Genomic DNA, 14602 nt, shown 5'->3' with positions numbered 1-14602 from the left:
TCAGTTTACTGAGCTGGGCAATCAGACAAGGCAAGGGATCAAACTGACACTCTCCAGTCGAAGGGTGGACAAAGAACTAAGTTACTCCCCAAGTACCAACTGATTATGCCAAAGTGCTTAGCACAGTACTTGGTACACAGCAAACACACCACAAATGCCAGCTGCCACCCCAGTATAGCGGCTGGCAACTTCAGTGTGCTCCCGGACACAAACACACCTCCTCTGCTCTGGCCACCAATCCCACCTCACACTCAGGGCCTGGCATTCTCTCAGAGTGGATCTTAGGCCTGGTAGACTGACTATTCTCCTTTATCCACACAATGAAAAGCCCAGCCAGGAAGGCTATCACAGTATGCCAACAATCAACAGGAGAGATAAAATCAGGCAGACAGCACCCATAAGGCCCACAGGGCAGACACGGATTGAGAAGAAAGAACCCCATTGTCTGAGCACAGCCTGGGGAAACAAGAAGCTCAGAAGCAGGCATTGTTTGGAGGAAAGAATCTGCAGGCTCAGAGCCAACCATGAAAGAGCAACTCGGCCTTGTGGAGTTAGCAAACCCAGGCAGTGGAGTGGCATCTGGGGGCTCCCAGCCCTCCCCTTCCCATAGGGTCCCCTGGAGTGCCGACACCCCAAACACCCCCTGGTGATGTCTGGTGCAGGGTCAGGGCACAGGGCCCTGGATGGTGGCCCTTAGATCACACAGCACTTTGCCCTCAGGGCTGAGGTGTGCCAGAGTGCACTGCTGTGCTCATCCCTGGGTTACACCTGCAGAATGATCCCCGCTGTCATGGCATCGGAGCATCCTGCTCTTCTGGATGCAGGATGATCCCCGCTGTCATGGCATCAGAGCATCCTGCTCTTCTGGATGCAGGATGATCCCCGCTGTCATGGCATCGGAGCATCCTGCTCTTCTGGATGCAGGATGATCCCCGCCGTCATGGCATCGGAGCATCCTGCTCTTCTGGATGCAGGAGACTGTCTAATGTGCCAGGCGGGGTACAAGCCTGTCCTCCAAGTGCTTGGGACATAAAATGAAGAGAAGCAGAAGTTCAGGTTTATTCTGGGCTACACAGTGATTTCAAGACCAGTCTGGGATACATGGAAGGAAAGAGGGGAAGGAAGGAGAGAAGGAAAACAGGAGGGAAGAGAAGAGGGAGGAGAGGGAAGGTGGAAGGAAGGGGAAGAAGGAAGAAAAGACGGGAGGGAAGGGGTGGAGGAAGGGGAGGAGAGAGTGGTTTTCTACACTAGAGGACAAACCCTCCCAGCAAAGGAATTTTCCAGTGTTGGGAGGGGGCTAGCCCTGGAGAGGCCCCAGAGGAGCTCTCCACACCTTCCTTCCAGACTTGAGTAGAGGAACCTCCTTACCCTGAAAGCTCCACCCTGCATCCATTTTCAAGACTATGGAATCCAAGAAGTAAACACTGGGGACAAACACACACACACAAGCACATACACAAACATACACACATGAGCACATAACACACATAAACACACAGACACATGAGCATATACACAAACACACTCACACACCACCCTAGGAGGCTTGTGAAACACAGATGCTGAGTACTCCCTAGGTGCAGGAAGTTTGAGTAAAGCCAAAACATTCTTTTGTGTTAGACTGTTTTTGAGACAGCTTCTCATGTAGCTCAGGCTGGTCTCACACTAAGTAGCTGAGGGTAACCTTGAACTTCTGACCCTCTTGCTTCTACCTCCCAAGTGCCAGGGTTGCAGGCACTAGGATACATCTGGTTTACACGGAGCTGTTGATGAGGGTCTCATGCATACAAGGCATGCGCTCTAGCAACTGAGCCACACGCCTAGCTCAGGGATCTGACATCTCTGAGGTGGTGCTGAGGATTCTGGGAACGCATGGAGACCGCCGCAGCAGTCAGCCCTCACCCAAACCTCATCACAGGCCGGACACCACGCCCCCTAATGCACCACACTTCCCCGAGGGGGCAGCTCTATTATTTTTACCCATCTTTGACTGCTTGTGTACCTGGACCTCACTGATGGTCCTGCGTCTTCTGGAGTCTGTAACACTAACCCCCAAAGCCAGGCATGCTCTAAGTACTATACTTCGCAGGGTGGCTGTAACCACAGACAACGGGGTTGGGGAGGTAGACCCTGTCACTCAAGGTCCCGCCTGCAGCCACCCATTCTGCTCCCACAGGTTCCAACAGGCCCCTGGGAAGAAGCCTATCAGACATTAGAGGTAAATTCCCCTCCAGGTGATAGACACCAGAGACAATGGAAGGTTGGAACTGAAGAATCGGGGACAATATGACCAACAGAGAAAACCTTCAAAGCTGGAGACCGTAACGGGGAAAACAGCCGAATACTATTCCCAAACAGATGAAGGTAAGGACTTAGTGAAGGTGTGAGGGAGCTTGTAGAAACGGACAGTTTGAGGGTCTGGGGCTCCCCAGCACCCACATAAAAAGCTGGCGGTGGCTTCATGTGCCTGTTACCCCACACTGGGGGATGGAGAAAGATGGATCCAGACAGCTGACCGGACAGACAGACGCCTAAATCAACGAGAGCCTGCCATGGGACAATGAGTGACAAAACATCTTTCTCCTGAGTGCAGGTGTGCATCACCAGACACGGATGTATGTGGCACCGAGTGTGGGGCACAAGGCCTCATACATGCTAGGCAAGCGCTCCACCAGCCCGTCTGTCCCTCCAGCCTCTGCCAGGGTAAAGCTCAACAAGTCTACCGTCTGTTTAAAGAATAAGCTGATATTTGGCCCGGAAGTACTGTTATCCCAGATTATGTGAGGTCAGCATATGGGTACAACCCAACTCCTCAGTCGCCCTCTGACCTCCACAGGCATGCAGTGGCACACACACACACACACGTGTGTGTGTGTGTGTGTGTGTGTGTGTGTGTGTTTCAAACTTCTACTATCTGTTTTAAGGTCCAAGCTGTAAGCAAGCTCAGGTCCAGGCACTAGAAAGTGGATTTCGTTCCTGGCCGTGGGATCTGAACGTGGCAAGTGAAGGAAAGCACCTGCTAGTGGTCTACCTGCTTACTCCAAACCAGCACACCGAGGACAGCACCAATGGACGTAGCCAGAAACCGTAACATCCAGCTTTCATTTCAAATTACTAACCTCTGTCTGCAAGCAGCCCCTGTGTCTTATATGTGATCCATTAAAAACTAACTCTAGCTAAGTCTGCAACACACACCTAATCCCAGCATTTGGGCAGTGGGGGCTCAGGGCTAGGTTCATGGCCAGCCTGGCCTACGTGTCTCAAGACAGCAACCAAAAATAATAGGAGGACTTCATCCAGGTATAGGGCAAAAGTGTTTCGTATGAGGCCAGCCTGGGAGAAGGAGTAGAGAGACCAGCCACAGTTACACAGTATACTGTCAAAAATAAAGAAACTGTGACAATTTGTAAAAGTAATAGTCCTCCCACCAAGCAAGAAGCATTCGAAAAGGAGGGGAGGCTCTCAGTAACACACCAACCACTCTTACCAGGTGGAACAGCTGTCTTCTTAGCAACAGTAAGTCCCTGTCGCCCTAAGCCACATCCTATAGTCACATTGCCTGTGTCAGGAAAATAGGGTTCCTGTACTTCCACCAAAAGACAAAACCCAAAACCTGGAGTCTGGCCTGGACAAAGGCATAGGCAGGAGCCAAACCACATCCATTGGGAGCTGTGAGGTCTGTTCAGGGGGCTGAGTTAGGGGTGTGTGTGTGTGTGTGTGTGTGTGTGTGTGTGTGTGTGTGTGTGTGTAACAGTAGTCATAGCAATGACAGAGTTCCCAAGACAGGGAAGGAGAGGGGACTAGAGGAGAAAAACAGAAACAGGAGGCAGTGTGTGGAGAAACAAGAGGAACAGAGGAGGGGGTGAAGGATACTGGGGAAGGAATGAGGAATGGGGGAGGGGAGAGAGGGACGAGCTGGGCAGACAGACAGCTATGTGCCTGCCAGGGTTGCTAAGCTGCTGTCTTCTGTCCACAACAACTACACTTTCTCCAGGAGCTGCTGAAGGTTTAATCCTTCCCCAAGGGGAGGGGAGATCGGGGGAGGCTCTCAACGTCAGCAGTCGGTCTTGAAGGACACAGAGGGGGTTTTTCTACTGGATTTAAAAGTCTGTCAGCAGAGAACGGTAACATGAAGCCAAGCCCAGATGGAGACAGCCCACGGAGCCAGCCAGTCAGAACTGTATCCTGGTTTGATCCCCAACATTAACAAGGCTGTGTATGTGTGTGTGTGTGTCTGTCTGTCTGTCTATCTGTCTGTGTATATGTGTGTGTTTCTTAGTGTGTCTGCACATCTTACTTTGGAAGGAACATATTAAGCAATCATTCTCAAAGGTTCAGAGTTCCAAAGAAAATGAAGAGTGGTTTTAATGAAAAACTATTTTTCATTTAATAAACAGTAATTAACAAATCATTTTAGATTATTCTCAGTAATATATTTTTTTTAATTCTACTATCTGCTTTAAGGTTCAAGCTCTATGCCAGCCCAGGGCCAGGCTGAGAAATAATATTTCAAAACCAAGTAATCAAAAATCAAATCAAAAACATCATTAATAAATTAAAACAACACCACAAGTGTATGACTATCTCAGTGATTAAAGCATTTGACAAAATTCAATACCAGAAATAGAAAGCCACATTTTCCCATCCTTAATCACATCACAGCCAACAGGGCGCCTGCTCCTAAGATCGGGAACAAGACAGAGCTGCCTGCACTCTTGCCCAAGCCTCTCAGCATCCAACAGTGGTTCTTGAGTTGTTCAGACTGTAAAGGTAGGAGACTCGATCCACACAGAAAAACCATGGCGCAGTGCATGCTGGTCATGGCACTGTTGAGGAAGTTGGAAGTCAGGTCAGCCAAGACCAGCAGAGGCTACTTAGAAACTCCATCTCGAAAATCCAGGGCTGTGCTGGGCATGGAGACACACATATGTTAATCCTGGTGCTCGGGAGGCAGAGGCAGATGGATCTCCACGAATTCCAGGTCATCCAGAGATACACAGCAGGACTGTGTCTCAGAAAGTAAGTAAAGAGCTAAAGAGGTGACTCAGTGGTTAAGAGGACCTGGGTTCGAATCTCAGAGATAACATGGCAGCTGAGAACTCTCAGTAACTCCAGTTCCAGGTGGCTGACCTCCCTCTTCTGACCTCCACGGGCATGTAGTGCACTGACTTACATGCAGGTAGAACACCAATCAATACACATAAAAATAAGTAAACCTTTAAAAAATAAAAATAAATAAACTGAAGGGCTGGGGATGAGGGACAGGACAGAGGACTCACAAGGCTCTGTGGTCTCTCCCCACACAGGGCAGAAAAGGGCATTAAAAAAAGGAAAGAGAAAGCCTTAGGCAACCCACAGAACATTTTCAGAGCAAATGCAGGGTCATCAGAGCCAAAGAACAGTCGCTGCTGATGCTAGCAGTGAGCAATTCAAAACTCTCCCCCTTCATAGCACTCCTCAAGAGAAGAAAACTCAATGCAAACCCAGCAAAAATGCAAAGCTCAGGGACCGGAGAGATGGCTCAGTGGTTAAGAGCACTGACTGCTCTTCCAGAGGTCCTGAGTTCAATTCCCAGCAACCACATGGTGGCTCACAACCATCTGTAATGGGATGTGTCTGAAGACAGCTACAACAGACTTCTACACATTAAAAAAATGCAATTCTCCGTGTCCTGATAAGCTGACAGGAATCAAAGCACATAAACTGGGGGCTGGGGGGAGGGGACAGAAAGGTGACAATTCTGTCAGGGTGTGTGAGCTGGGTCTGCACAGTGCAAGCGAGTCCTACAGAGGCTCACAGGCCATTCTCATTCATGTGGAAATGTGGTTCAGGGAGATGCCTTGGACAGCAAAGTTCATGCCATGTAAACACAGGACCTGAGTTCATTTAACCCCAAAACCCACATTTTTAAGGAAGCTGGTGTGCTGGAGACTACTCTTAATCCCGGGACTAGGGCTCACTGAACAACTAGCCTAGGTGACACCAGAACAGAAAAACAACTGAAGGGAACTCTACCCTTGAAACACAAGTGCACGCACACCTACTCACTCCAGCATGAACACATACCCTCCCTCACACACACACATACACACATATTCATACACTCATGCATATACACACATGAATATACATACACACAAACACACACTCATGCATACACACACATGAATATACATACACACACAAACACACTCATGCATACACACACATGCATACACACATAAACACATACACACTCATGCACACATATACACATACACACACTCATGCATACACACACATATACACATACACACTCATGCATACACACATGCATACACATACACACACATACACACACATTCACACACACACTCATACACACATTCCTATGGAAATGTGAGGCGTTAGAGCAGGAAACCAATCTTGATAAAGAACAAGGAGGACAAGCACTGCTCTGCTGCCCCACAGTGGAAGCATCCATGCAGCGTGCCACCCGCAGTGTTGTGTGCACCAATGGGTCTGCACCGACCGCTAGAAATAATCTACAAATAATCTCTTATTTTCAGCTTCTCAGCAAGACAGACTTTCCAATAAAAGGTGCTAGGGCCATCAGAAGTGTGTGGAACTGGGTGTGCTGTGCACACCTGCAAAGGTGTGTGCCCAGTCCTGGTGGATGGAGGGGGGGAGCAGAAGTTCAAAGCCATCCTTGACCACATGGTGAGTTTGGCTGTGTGAGACCAAGTGCACAACCCTGAGTGGTGTCGTCACAGATGTTTAATGCTAAGGTGCCTTAATGTTGAATGTGGAGTCCACATAACCAGACAGGAGGTGCCAGGGAGAAGGAGCTGTGCTGTGTGTTCCCCTCCTTCAACATCGGGGGCACCAGACGCTGCAGTGAGAGCCAAAGGGACAGGCCTCTGACCCCCAGGGGCTTTTGGAGGAAAGAGGGACGACCCAGCACACAGCACTGAATCTGCCATCAGAGAATGGGTAATGAAGCAGCCACCGGACGCGTAGCCCGTCACTGCTCAAGTCCTGACACTCCGAAAGCAGCTTGCTTTGTATCACAATGTTCTAAGGGAACATGTCTGGAATTCCACAGCGATATCTCCGGCAATGGCTGGGTTACACTCAACATGGAATGAACTCCCTACAAGGCCAAAGGACACAGCAGCCCTGTGGACACAGTCAGCCCGGGGAAGGCTGCTAGCTCTCAGGAGCCGTTTCTAAAATTTCACAAACAGGAGCTGGGGGATAGCTCAGTCAGCAACATGTCTGCCACACAAACACGAGGACCCCGGCCCCACCGCCACCAGGAACTCATATAAAAATCTGGGTGCACACCTGTAATGCCACTGCTGAAGCAATGGAGACAGGAGAGACATCTGAGCCATCTGGCTGAGACGGGGACCTCGATGAGGGATCCTGCCTCAGAGGGGACGTGATGAAGAAAATGCCACCAAACCTCACAACCTGAATCCAACGCTCAGACCCCACATGGTGGAAGTAGAGAAGCTACCTCCGCAAGAAGTTTCCAGACCTTCAGCCTGTGGGGTGGCACACCCCCACACACATATACACAAATAAATAAAAGTAAACCAAAAACTCTTTAAATACTGAGGTGGAGAAGAACTTGAGAAGACACCCAACGTTGAGACCTTCGGTCTGCACACACATGCACACACAGGTGCACACACCAGGCAAGGTGAAGATGCTGAGATCACCTGCTCGATCTGCTGGGCTCCCCCAACTCGGCAGCCTGTCCCTGCCCACTCACCTACAAGAAGACACTTTGAGCGTTATGAAACCAAAAGCCATAGGACCGTGTTGACTGAGCACCCCACTCCCACCCCCACCCCACCCCACCCCCACCCCCACCATTCACAGGCTCTACAATGAACCACGGCTGCTGCTGAGAACCCGCAGCCAATGAGCCAGCCACAGCCCGGCCTTCATCAAACATATAAGCTTCTGTCCTGTAAGACAAGAGCAGAAATGGCCCTTCCAGTGCAGTACAAGATGCTGGGTCGTGTCCCCTGTTTGACCAGTGACATCTCTTATGACGCTCTTTACCTTCAAGTGGCCACAGACAAAAGTAGCATCAGAGCCACTGTCCAAATGCTGATACAGACAGGCCACCTGGGGTCAGAGAGGGCCTCCCGGGCCAACTGTAGGTCAGGCCTCAAAGGTAAGCAGGTGAGGTAAGTTGCCAGATTAGGGTGTGCTGAAGAAAAAAAGGGCGGGAGCCACAGGAGTAACAGAAAGGAAAGTCTGTGGGACTGGAGGCATGCCAGGGGGAAACCGAAAAGATCCAGACAGCTTTAATGGTGGAGGGAGGATCTTCAGCTTGTATAATGAGGTTCAGTTTGTTCTGCACAGTGGTCATATTATCCTATCCAGGGAGGCAGATTTTGAGGCTAACTTGGGCTACATAGAGAGACCCTGTCTCCACCTTCACAGCTAACACCAGTGGACAATCAGGGAGCTACAGGGGGCGTGTCTTCCGACAATGGGGGCAGGTGTTCGAGAAGAGGAAGGTTAGGGAAAAGGCCAGGCCCCTGCCTGAGCCGGCAGACTGACTCCTCTTTGAAGAAAGGGACCGGGCAGTGGGGGAGGGTGCGGTGAGCTGGACAGCATCTGTGTACCCCACAACTGTGGGCTGCAGTGAGCAATGTTCTCATTTGGATCCAGAATGCCTCCAAATCCAGTGTGTTAAGCATGGAACCCCTGGGAGATGGTGGGGTGTAGTAGGAAGCCTTGGGTCATGAGGAGTATGACATCAAGCAGGACCAGGTCTCTTCCTACACAAGTTTCCACTACACCACACCGCACTGCGCCACAATGGCTTAATGACCACAAACTGAAGGCCATTAACTATGAGCCAGAAGAAATCTTCCCTTTTTTGTCTGTTTTGTTTGGTTGGTTGGTTTGAGACAGGGTTTCTCTGTGTAAACCCTGGCTGTCCTGGAACTCACTCTGTAGACCAGGCTGGCCTTGAACTCAGATATCCACCTGCCTCTGCCTCCCAAGTGCCACCAAGGCCTGGCCAAACCTTCCTTCTTGATAAGCTGATTATTTCAGACACTTTGTTACAGTCGCAGGAGGCTGACAACAGGAGGATAAGCAAACTGTGGCAAAACTCAGGGATCAGGACTGGGTCTAGACCTAGGTACTAATAACAAAGACGCAGGCCTGGCACAGCACAGGGGCAATGTGCTGGATAACTGGTGGGACCTGCAGGCAGGAGCCACAGTTGAAGGCTGCCTGGAAAGAGGAGCCTTCAGCCCATAGGAACGGTCATTGCAAAGGGTGGAAAGTGGGAAGCAGAAGGAAGGGCTTTCCCAGGAGCCCAGGGAAAAAGTACATCTGAAGAAGGAGAGAACTTTGAAGGTGCTGAGACCTTGGAGCCCTGCACTTACGCTGGAGAGAGGCAATCCCCGGGCTTGCTGGCTAGCCAGCCTCACTAGCCAACTGCCAGGTAGACAGGACATAAATGACAGCCCAGGGCTTCCTCTGGTCTCCATGTGCATACTTACAAGTGCATCTGCACACAGGTGTGTGTGCACACCCACACATCTACACACACGCACACAGGCACAGACATGTACTCGTCCCCACAAATACACAAGTGCAAATACATCTATACACCCACGTACACACACACACACACACACACACACACACGAACACATGCAAACATGTATACAGACACACACCTGTATACATGTACACACACAAAGAATCTGTGTAACTCTGACCATGCAGTCAGAGGTCAGGAATGTCAGGATGCAGGGTGTGTCCTGACTTAACACAGAATGTTTCCTCTGCAGCTTGTGGTGAAGCAATGGCTTCCCCGTCTGCAGCTGACTAGGTCAGAGACAGGAAGTGAAGAAAAGGAAAAGCTATGGCTTGGAGAAGCTATGAGGCCTGGAAAGCCAGCAGCGGGGTGGTCTAAGTCATCTTACAGGGCAAGGCTGGCTCGGGGTGGTAACCAGAACCCTTAAGGGAATCTTCTAGACAAAAGGGCAAGCCTTTCAGTCAGAAAGTCTAGAACAGCCTTTTCCAAGCTGCCAAGATGGCTGAAGTGGAGCAGAAGAAGAAGCGGACCTTCCACAGGTTCACCTACCGTGGCGTGGACCTCGATCAACTGCTGGACATGTCCTATGAGGAGCTGATGCAGCTGTATAGCGCCCTTCAGAGGCGGCGCCTGAACCGCGGCCTGCGGCGGAAGCAGCACTCACTGCTCAAGCGCTTGAGAAAGGCCAAGAAGGAGGCGCCACCCATGGAGAAGCCCGAGGTGGTAAAGACCCACCTGAGGGACTTGATCATTCTGCCTGAGATGGTCGGCAGCATGGTGGGTGTGTACAACGGCAAGACCTTCAACCAGGTGGAGATCAAACCAGAGATGATCGGTCACTACCTGGGCGCGTTCTCCAGATACCGAAGGTGAAGCATGGCCCGCCTGGCATTGGTACCACCACCCCCACTCAACCCCTTCAGGTAGCAGAGGCCAATAAAGACTCATTATTTTGGAGAAGATAAAAAAGAAAGTCTAGAACAGGGAACAAGCAAGAGAATACCTGGGGAGACAGACAACTTGACTGGTTTTTACCAGTTCCGAGGAATGACACCAGGTAGATCCCTGGCCTCTATATGTGCTACTGGGCTCAAGTACAGGTGTATGTATGTACACACACACACACACACACACACACACACACTCATATAGAAATGTACGGCATTAGAACAGGCAAACCGATCTTGAACAACAAAGTTAGAGAGAGAGAGGAAGTGAGGGGAAAGGGGCCAGCAACAAGGCTAAGCAGGTAAAAGCACACAAGTGAACCGAGTCCAATCCCCAGAACCCACAGCAGAGGGACACAAACAACTCCTCTGGCTTCCACTGGTGTGGTCCCATGACCACACCCATACACTAACAATAAAATAAACGGGCAGTTTTTTTTTTTTTTTTTTTATTCCGCTCTGACCTGGGCTCCACCCACAGCGTGCAGGACACAAATGGTACAAGGTAGAACCAGATCATACACGCTGGTGGGTCGGCAGGAACCATGAAGTGCCGATGACCACAGATGAGGCGGCTCCTGCTTCTTCCTAACCGCTGCAAGCACGTTACCTGCACAGCCTTAGCCTTAGAAGAGGATGCTGGTGAGGCTCACTGACTAGGAACTCCACAAAACCACACAGCCTACACTGGGCTGCGCTGAGGGCCAGAGGGCCAGGTTTCCAAACTAAAAGCCACTCTGGTTGTGGCAGCTTCAGTTACTGCAGAGACAGCGTAGATTGCATTATTTATGGCCCAGCAGTCAGTTATGCCCATTCCAAAGCTCCTAATTGCAGCTCACACCACTTCTAAGGAGGAGGGTCAGGGCCCCTGATGGCTGGGTAATGAGGCCTCTTTGCCCCGTGGAAAGCCTTCCTCTAATTGGCTGAGATGGACCAATGAGTCTGCAGTAATTACCTCTCCTGTTCACAGCACCCAGAGCTGGGTAAGCCAATACTTCCAGAAGCAACATGGCTGTCAGCTTCCAAGGAAAAGGTACCTCTAGTAGGGGGGATATTCATTCACTCGCTGCTGTCCGGCTCTCTAAGGGTGGATGGAGGCTGGCTGTCACATTTAGATCAAGTTAAAATGTCGCACAAACAATCTTGGCAACAAAACCCAAGATGGAGTAAGAGGAGACAGCTTGCTTTTCTTCTGCAGTTCCACTGAGGCCAGCCCTGAGACTCCTGTGTCTCCGACACGCCATTTCCCGGTGCTGGGGAACAAATCCAGAGCTTTCTGGTGTGCTAGGCCAAGTTATACCGGCAGTACCCCAGGAAAAAATTAAAAAATGGAGACAGCAGTCCACACCCAACACTAAACACACAAGGTGTGTAGTTCTTGGTAATTTGGGAGTTATTTGGTTATCAGGAAAACAAAGCACCTAGACTTTTTTTAGGGTTTGAAAGAACGTTGCTTAAATTTATTTGAGCAACATCTTAGCAAGCCCTTGGTTGAATCAGAAGAATGTGTTGAGGATGGTTAACGGGATAGAAAGGAGAGTAACCCCGTGTTCCTGCAGGGCAGTTGACTCTGCCTGGCAACAGTGAACTGAAAGTTTAGAAAGACCTAGCTGAGAAGATTCTGAATGTTCTCAACCGTTCCATGTGCTTTCTGTCTGACCCAATACAACTTAAAGTCGGAAAGGGTTCATTTCAGCTTAAATATCCAGCACTGAAACAGTGGAGAGGTGCTGCTTGCTGGTTCCCTTCTGGGCTCCTGCTCACTTAAGCCTTCATATACAGCCTAGGCTCACAAGCCGAGGGATGGTGCCGCCCACAGTGGGCTGAGCCCTTCCACCCACATCAATCACCAACCCAGACAATATCTCACAAATGTGCCTACAGGCCAACCCAATGGAGAGTCTTCACCTGAGACTCCCTCTTCCCAGGTGACTCTAGTTTGTGCCACGCCGATAACAAAAACAAAGCGGGACACCCACAGAAGTGAAGCCCAAGCACAGCAGTTATGATGGCCGTTCTCATCTGCACAAGTGGATTAAAAGCAGGGGCGGGAGACGGAGGGGAGGGGAACAAGGGCTGGGCAAGCATGGTAGCACGTTTTTAGTCTCACAAGGTAGGAGTCAGTGGCAGGCAGATCTCTGTGAGTCGGAATCCAGTCCGGCTTACATAGTGAGCACCAGGCCATCCTGAGCTACCTGTCTCAATAAATAATACACAGGTATATTTTTAAAAACATTGACAATCCACGAAAACATCACAGGGCAAAGGTGACCACCACGCTCCCTCCACCCCTCCCCCACCCCTGAGCCCGAAGCCAGAGCTGCCAGCGCCCCTCCCTGGTAGGAATGAATCCCTCCGTTCTTGCAGAGGTGAGGCAGGTGATAACGAGGTTCCTCAGTCTTCCTTCCTGGTACTCACAATCCTCTCTGTGAAGAAGGTGGGCGGCACACCACAGGTGACCACACTCAATTCACAAAATGATTTTTAACACAGTGATTTGATTTTCTTTTTGGCTTATTGTTTGTATGTTTGTTTTTGTTTTGTTTGTTTTTGAGGCATGACCTTGCACTGGAAATCCTTCTGCCTCCACCTCCCAAGTGCCAAGATTACAGGCCCATACCATAGCTGAGGGAAGGTAAGGCAGGAATGCAAGCAGAGGACAAGGAGGGACGCTGTCAGCTGACTCGCTCTCTGGTTCATGCGCAGCTAGCCTTACACAGTCCAGGACTACTGCCCAGGGAATGGTGCTGCCCACGGTGGGCAGGGCCCTCTAGTATCAAGTAATAATCCACATGGCACCACCACAGGCCAATTTGAGAGAGGCTTTCTCCCAGATGATTGCTCAAGCTGACAGTTAAAGACCACCAGGATAATCTAGCCGTTGTGTGACCTGGGCTAACCTAGAACCAACTCTCTTGATAATCCATGCTGCCCTCAAAATCCTCCTGCCTCAGCCTCCGGGGCGCTGCTGGGATCCCCTAGTGTTAACTATCACACCCAGTGAGAAAAGTAATTGCTTAGCTACAAAAAGTTCTCAACGTCCTTGTTTTCGAGTCTACTCTGGGATAAAGACACCATATGCTTCTTAGATGTATCTGCCTCTAAGCCTTCTTTGCTAAATGCCTGATTAGCAATTACACAGCACACCCACTGTCAAACCACCATCACCACTAAAGGTAAACACACTCTGACATCACAAACCCCATTAGAAAGGTGCATGGATCCGGTCCTCCCGTTAGACTCTCTGAGTCCCCACAGCCTCCAGTAGGACCCTCCCTCTGACGCTTCCCCCTGAAGACTATTCCTGCCCCACTCTCCTGGCTCTCCATAGCGACAGAACCTTGGTGCTCCCCTGAGCAGCTTCCTGTCACCAGGCAGGTCAAAGCAGGATGTGGGTGTCTATTTGCCCCGACCACCACCAGGTCCCTCTGCCTCCATGTCCCCTCCCTAGGGACTCCAGGCTTCCAGCCAGCCACAGTAGCTCTGGGAACCTCTCCCTGCACATTTCCCATGATTCACTTCCATTATTCAGTCTCTGCTTACCCCTCCCCTCCTCAGAGACACCAGTGTCACCTGCCTGCCACTCTATCTTCTCCCTAACTGCTGAGTAGCTCTGTCCTTGTCACTCAAAGCAACTCCCATATACTTCACACCAGCCTGTGACCCTCCCCAAACTGCCAGGTATCCCCTAGCTCCAGCTCCAACACATGTGTGTTCACCCACGTAGGTATGTGATGTGTGTGGCATGTATATGTGATGTGGTGTCTGAAATGTGTATGGTGTGTGAGATGTGTATGTGTGAGATCTTTGTGTGAGTGTATGTATATATGTGCTATGAGAGTGTGTGTAATGTGTATGTGTATGGTGTGTATATGTGATATGTGTGTAATGTGTGTGTGTGTGTAAGATGTGTGGTGTGTGATGTATATGTGTGAGATCTGAGTGTATGTGGAATGGGTGTGTATGTAATGTGTGTGTGGTATGTATATGTGATGTGTATGTAATGTGGGTGCATGTGATGTGTACATGTGTGATATGTATGTGTTACAGGTCCTTTTGGAGAGCAGAGAATGCTCTTAAACCGTTGAGCCATCTC

The 14602-nt window shown here is 50.2% G+C and overlaps 1 protein-coding gene across 1 annotated transcript; it reads left to right on the top strand.

The window, feature by feature from the left end:
• Positions 1-10057: 10057 nt before the first annotated feature.
• Positions 10058-10432, top strand: LOC308434122 (small ribosomal subunit protein uS19-like; the record flags this gene model as incomplete). Its single annotated transcript, XM_080934312.1, has 1 exon — positions 10058-10432. The coding sequence occupies one exon, from the start codon at positions 10058-10060 to the stop codon at positions 10430-10432; it is 375 nt and encodes a 124-aa protein (XP_080790438.1).
• Between the last annotated feature and the right edge of the window lie 4170 nt (positions 10433-14602).

Source organism: Micromys minutus (genome assembly GCF_963924665.1).
Source record: "Micromys minutus genome assembly, chromosome: 21".
Taxonomy (NCBI): domain Eukaryota; kingdom Metazoa; phylum Chordata; class Mammalia; order Rodentia; family Muridae; genus Micromys; species Micromys minutus.
This window is presented reverse-complemented; position numbering and strand designations above follow the sequence as displayed.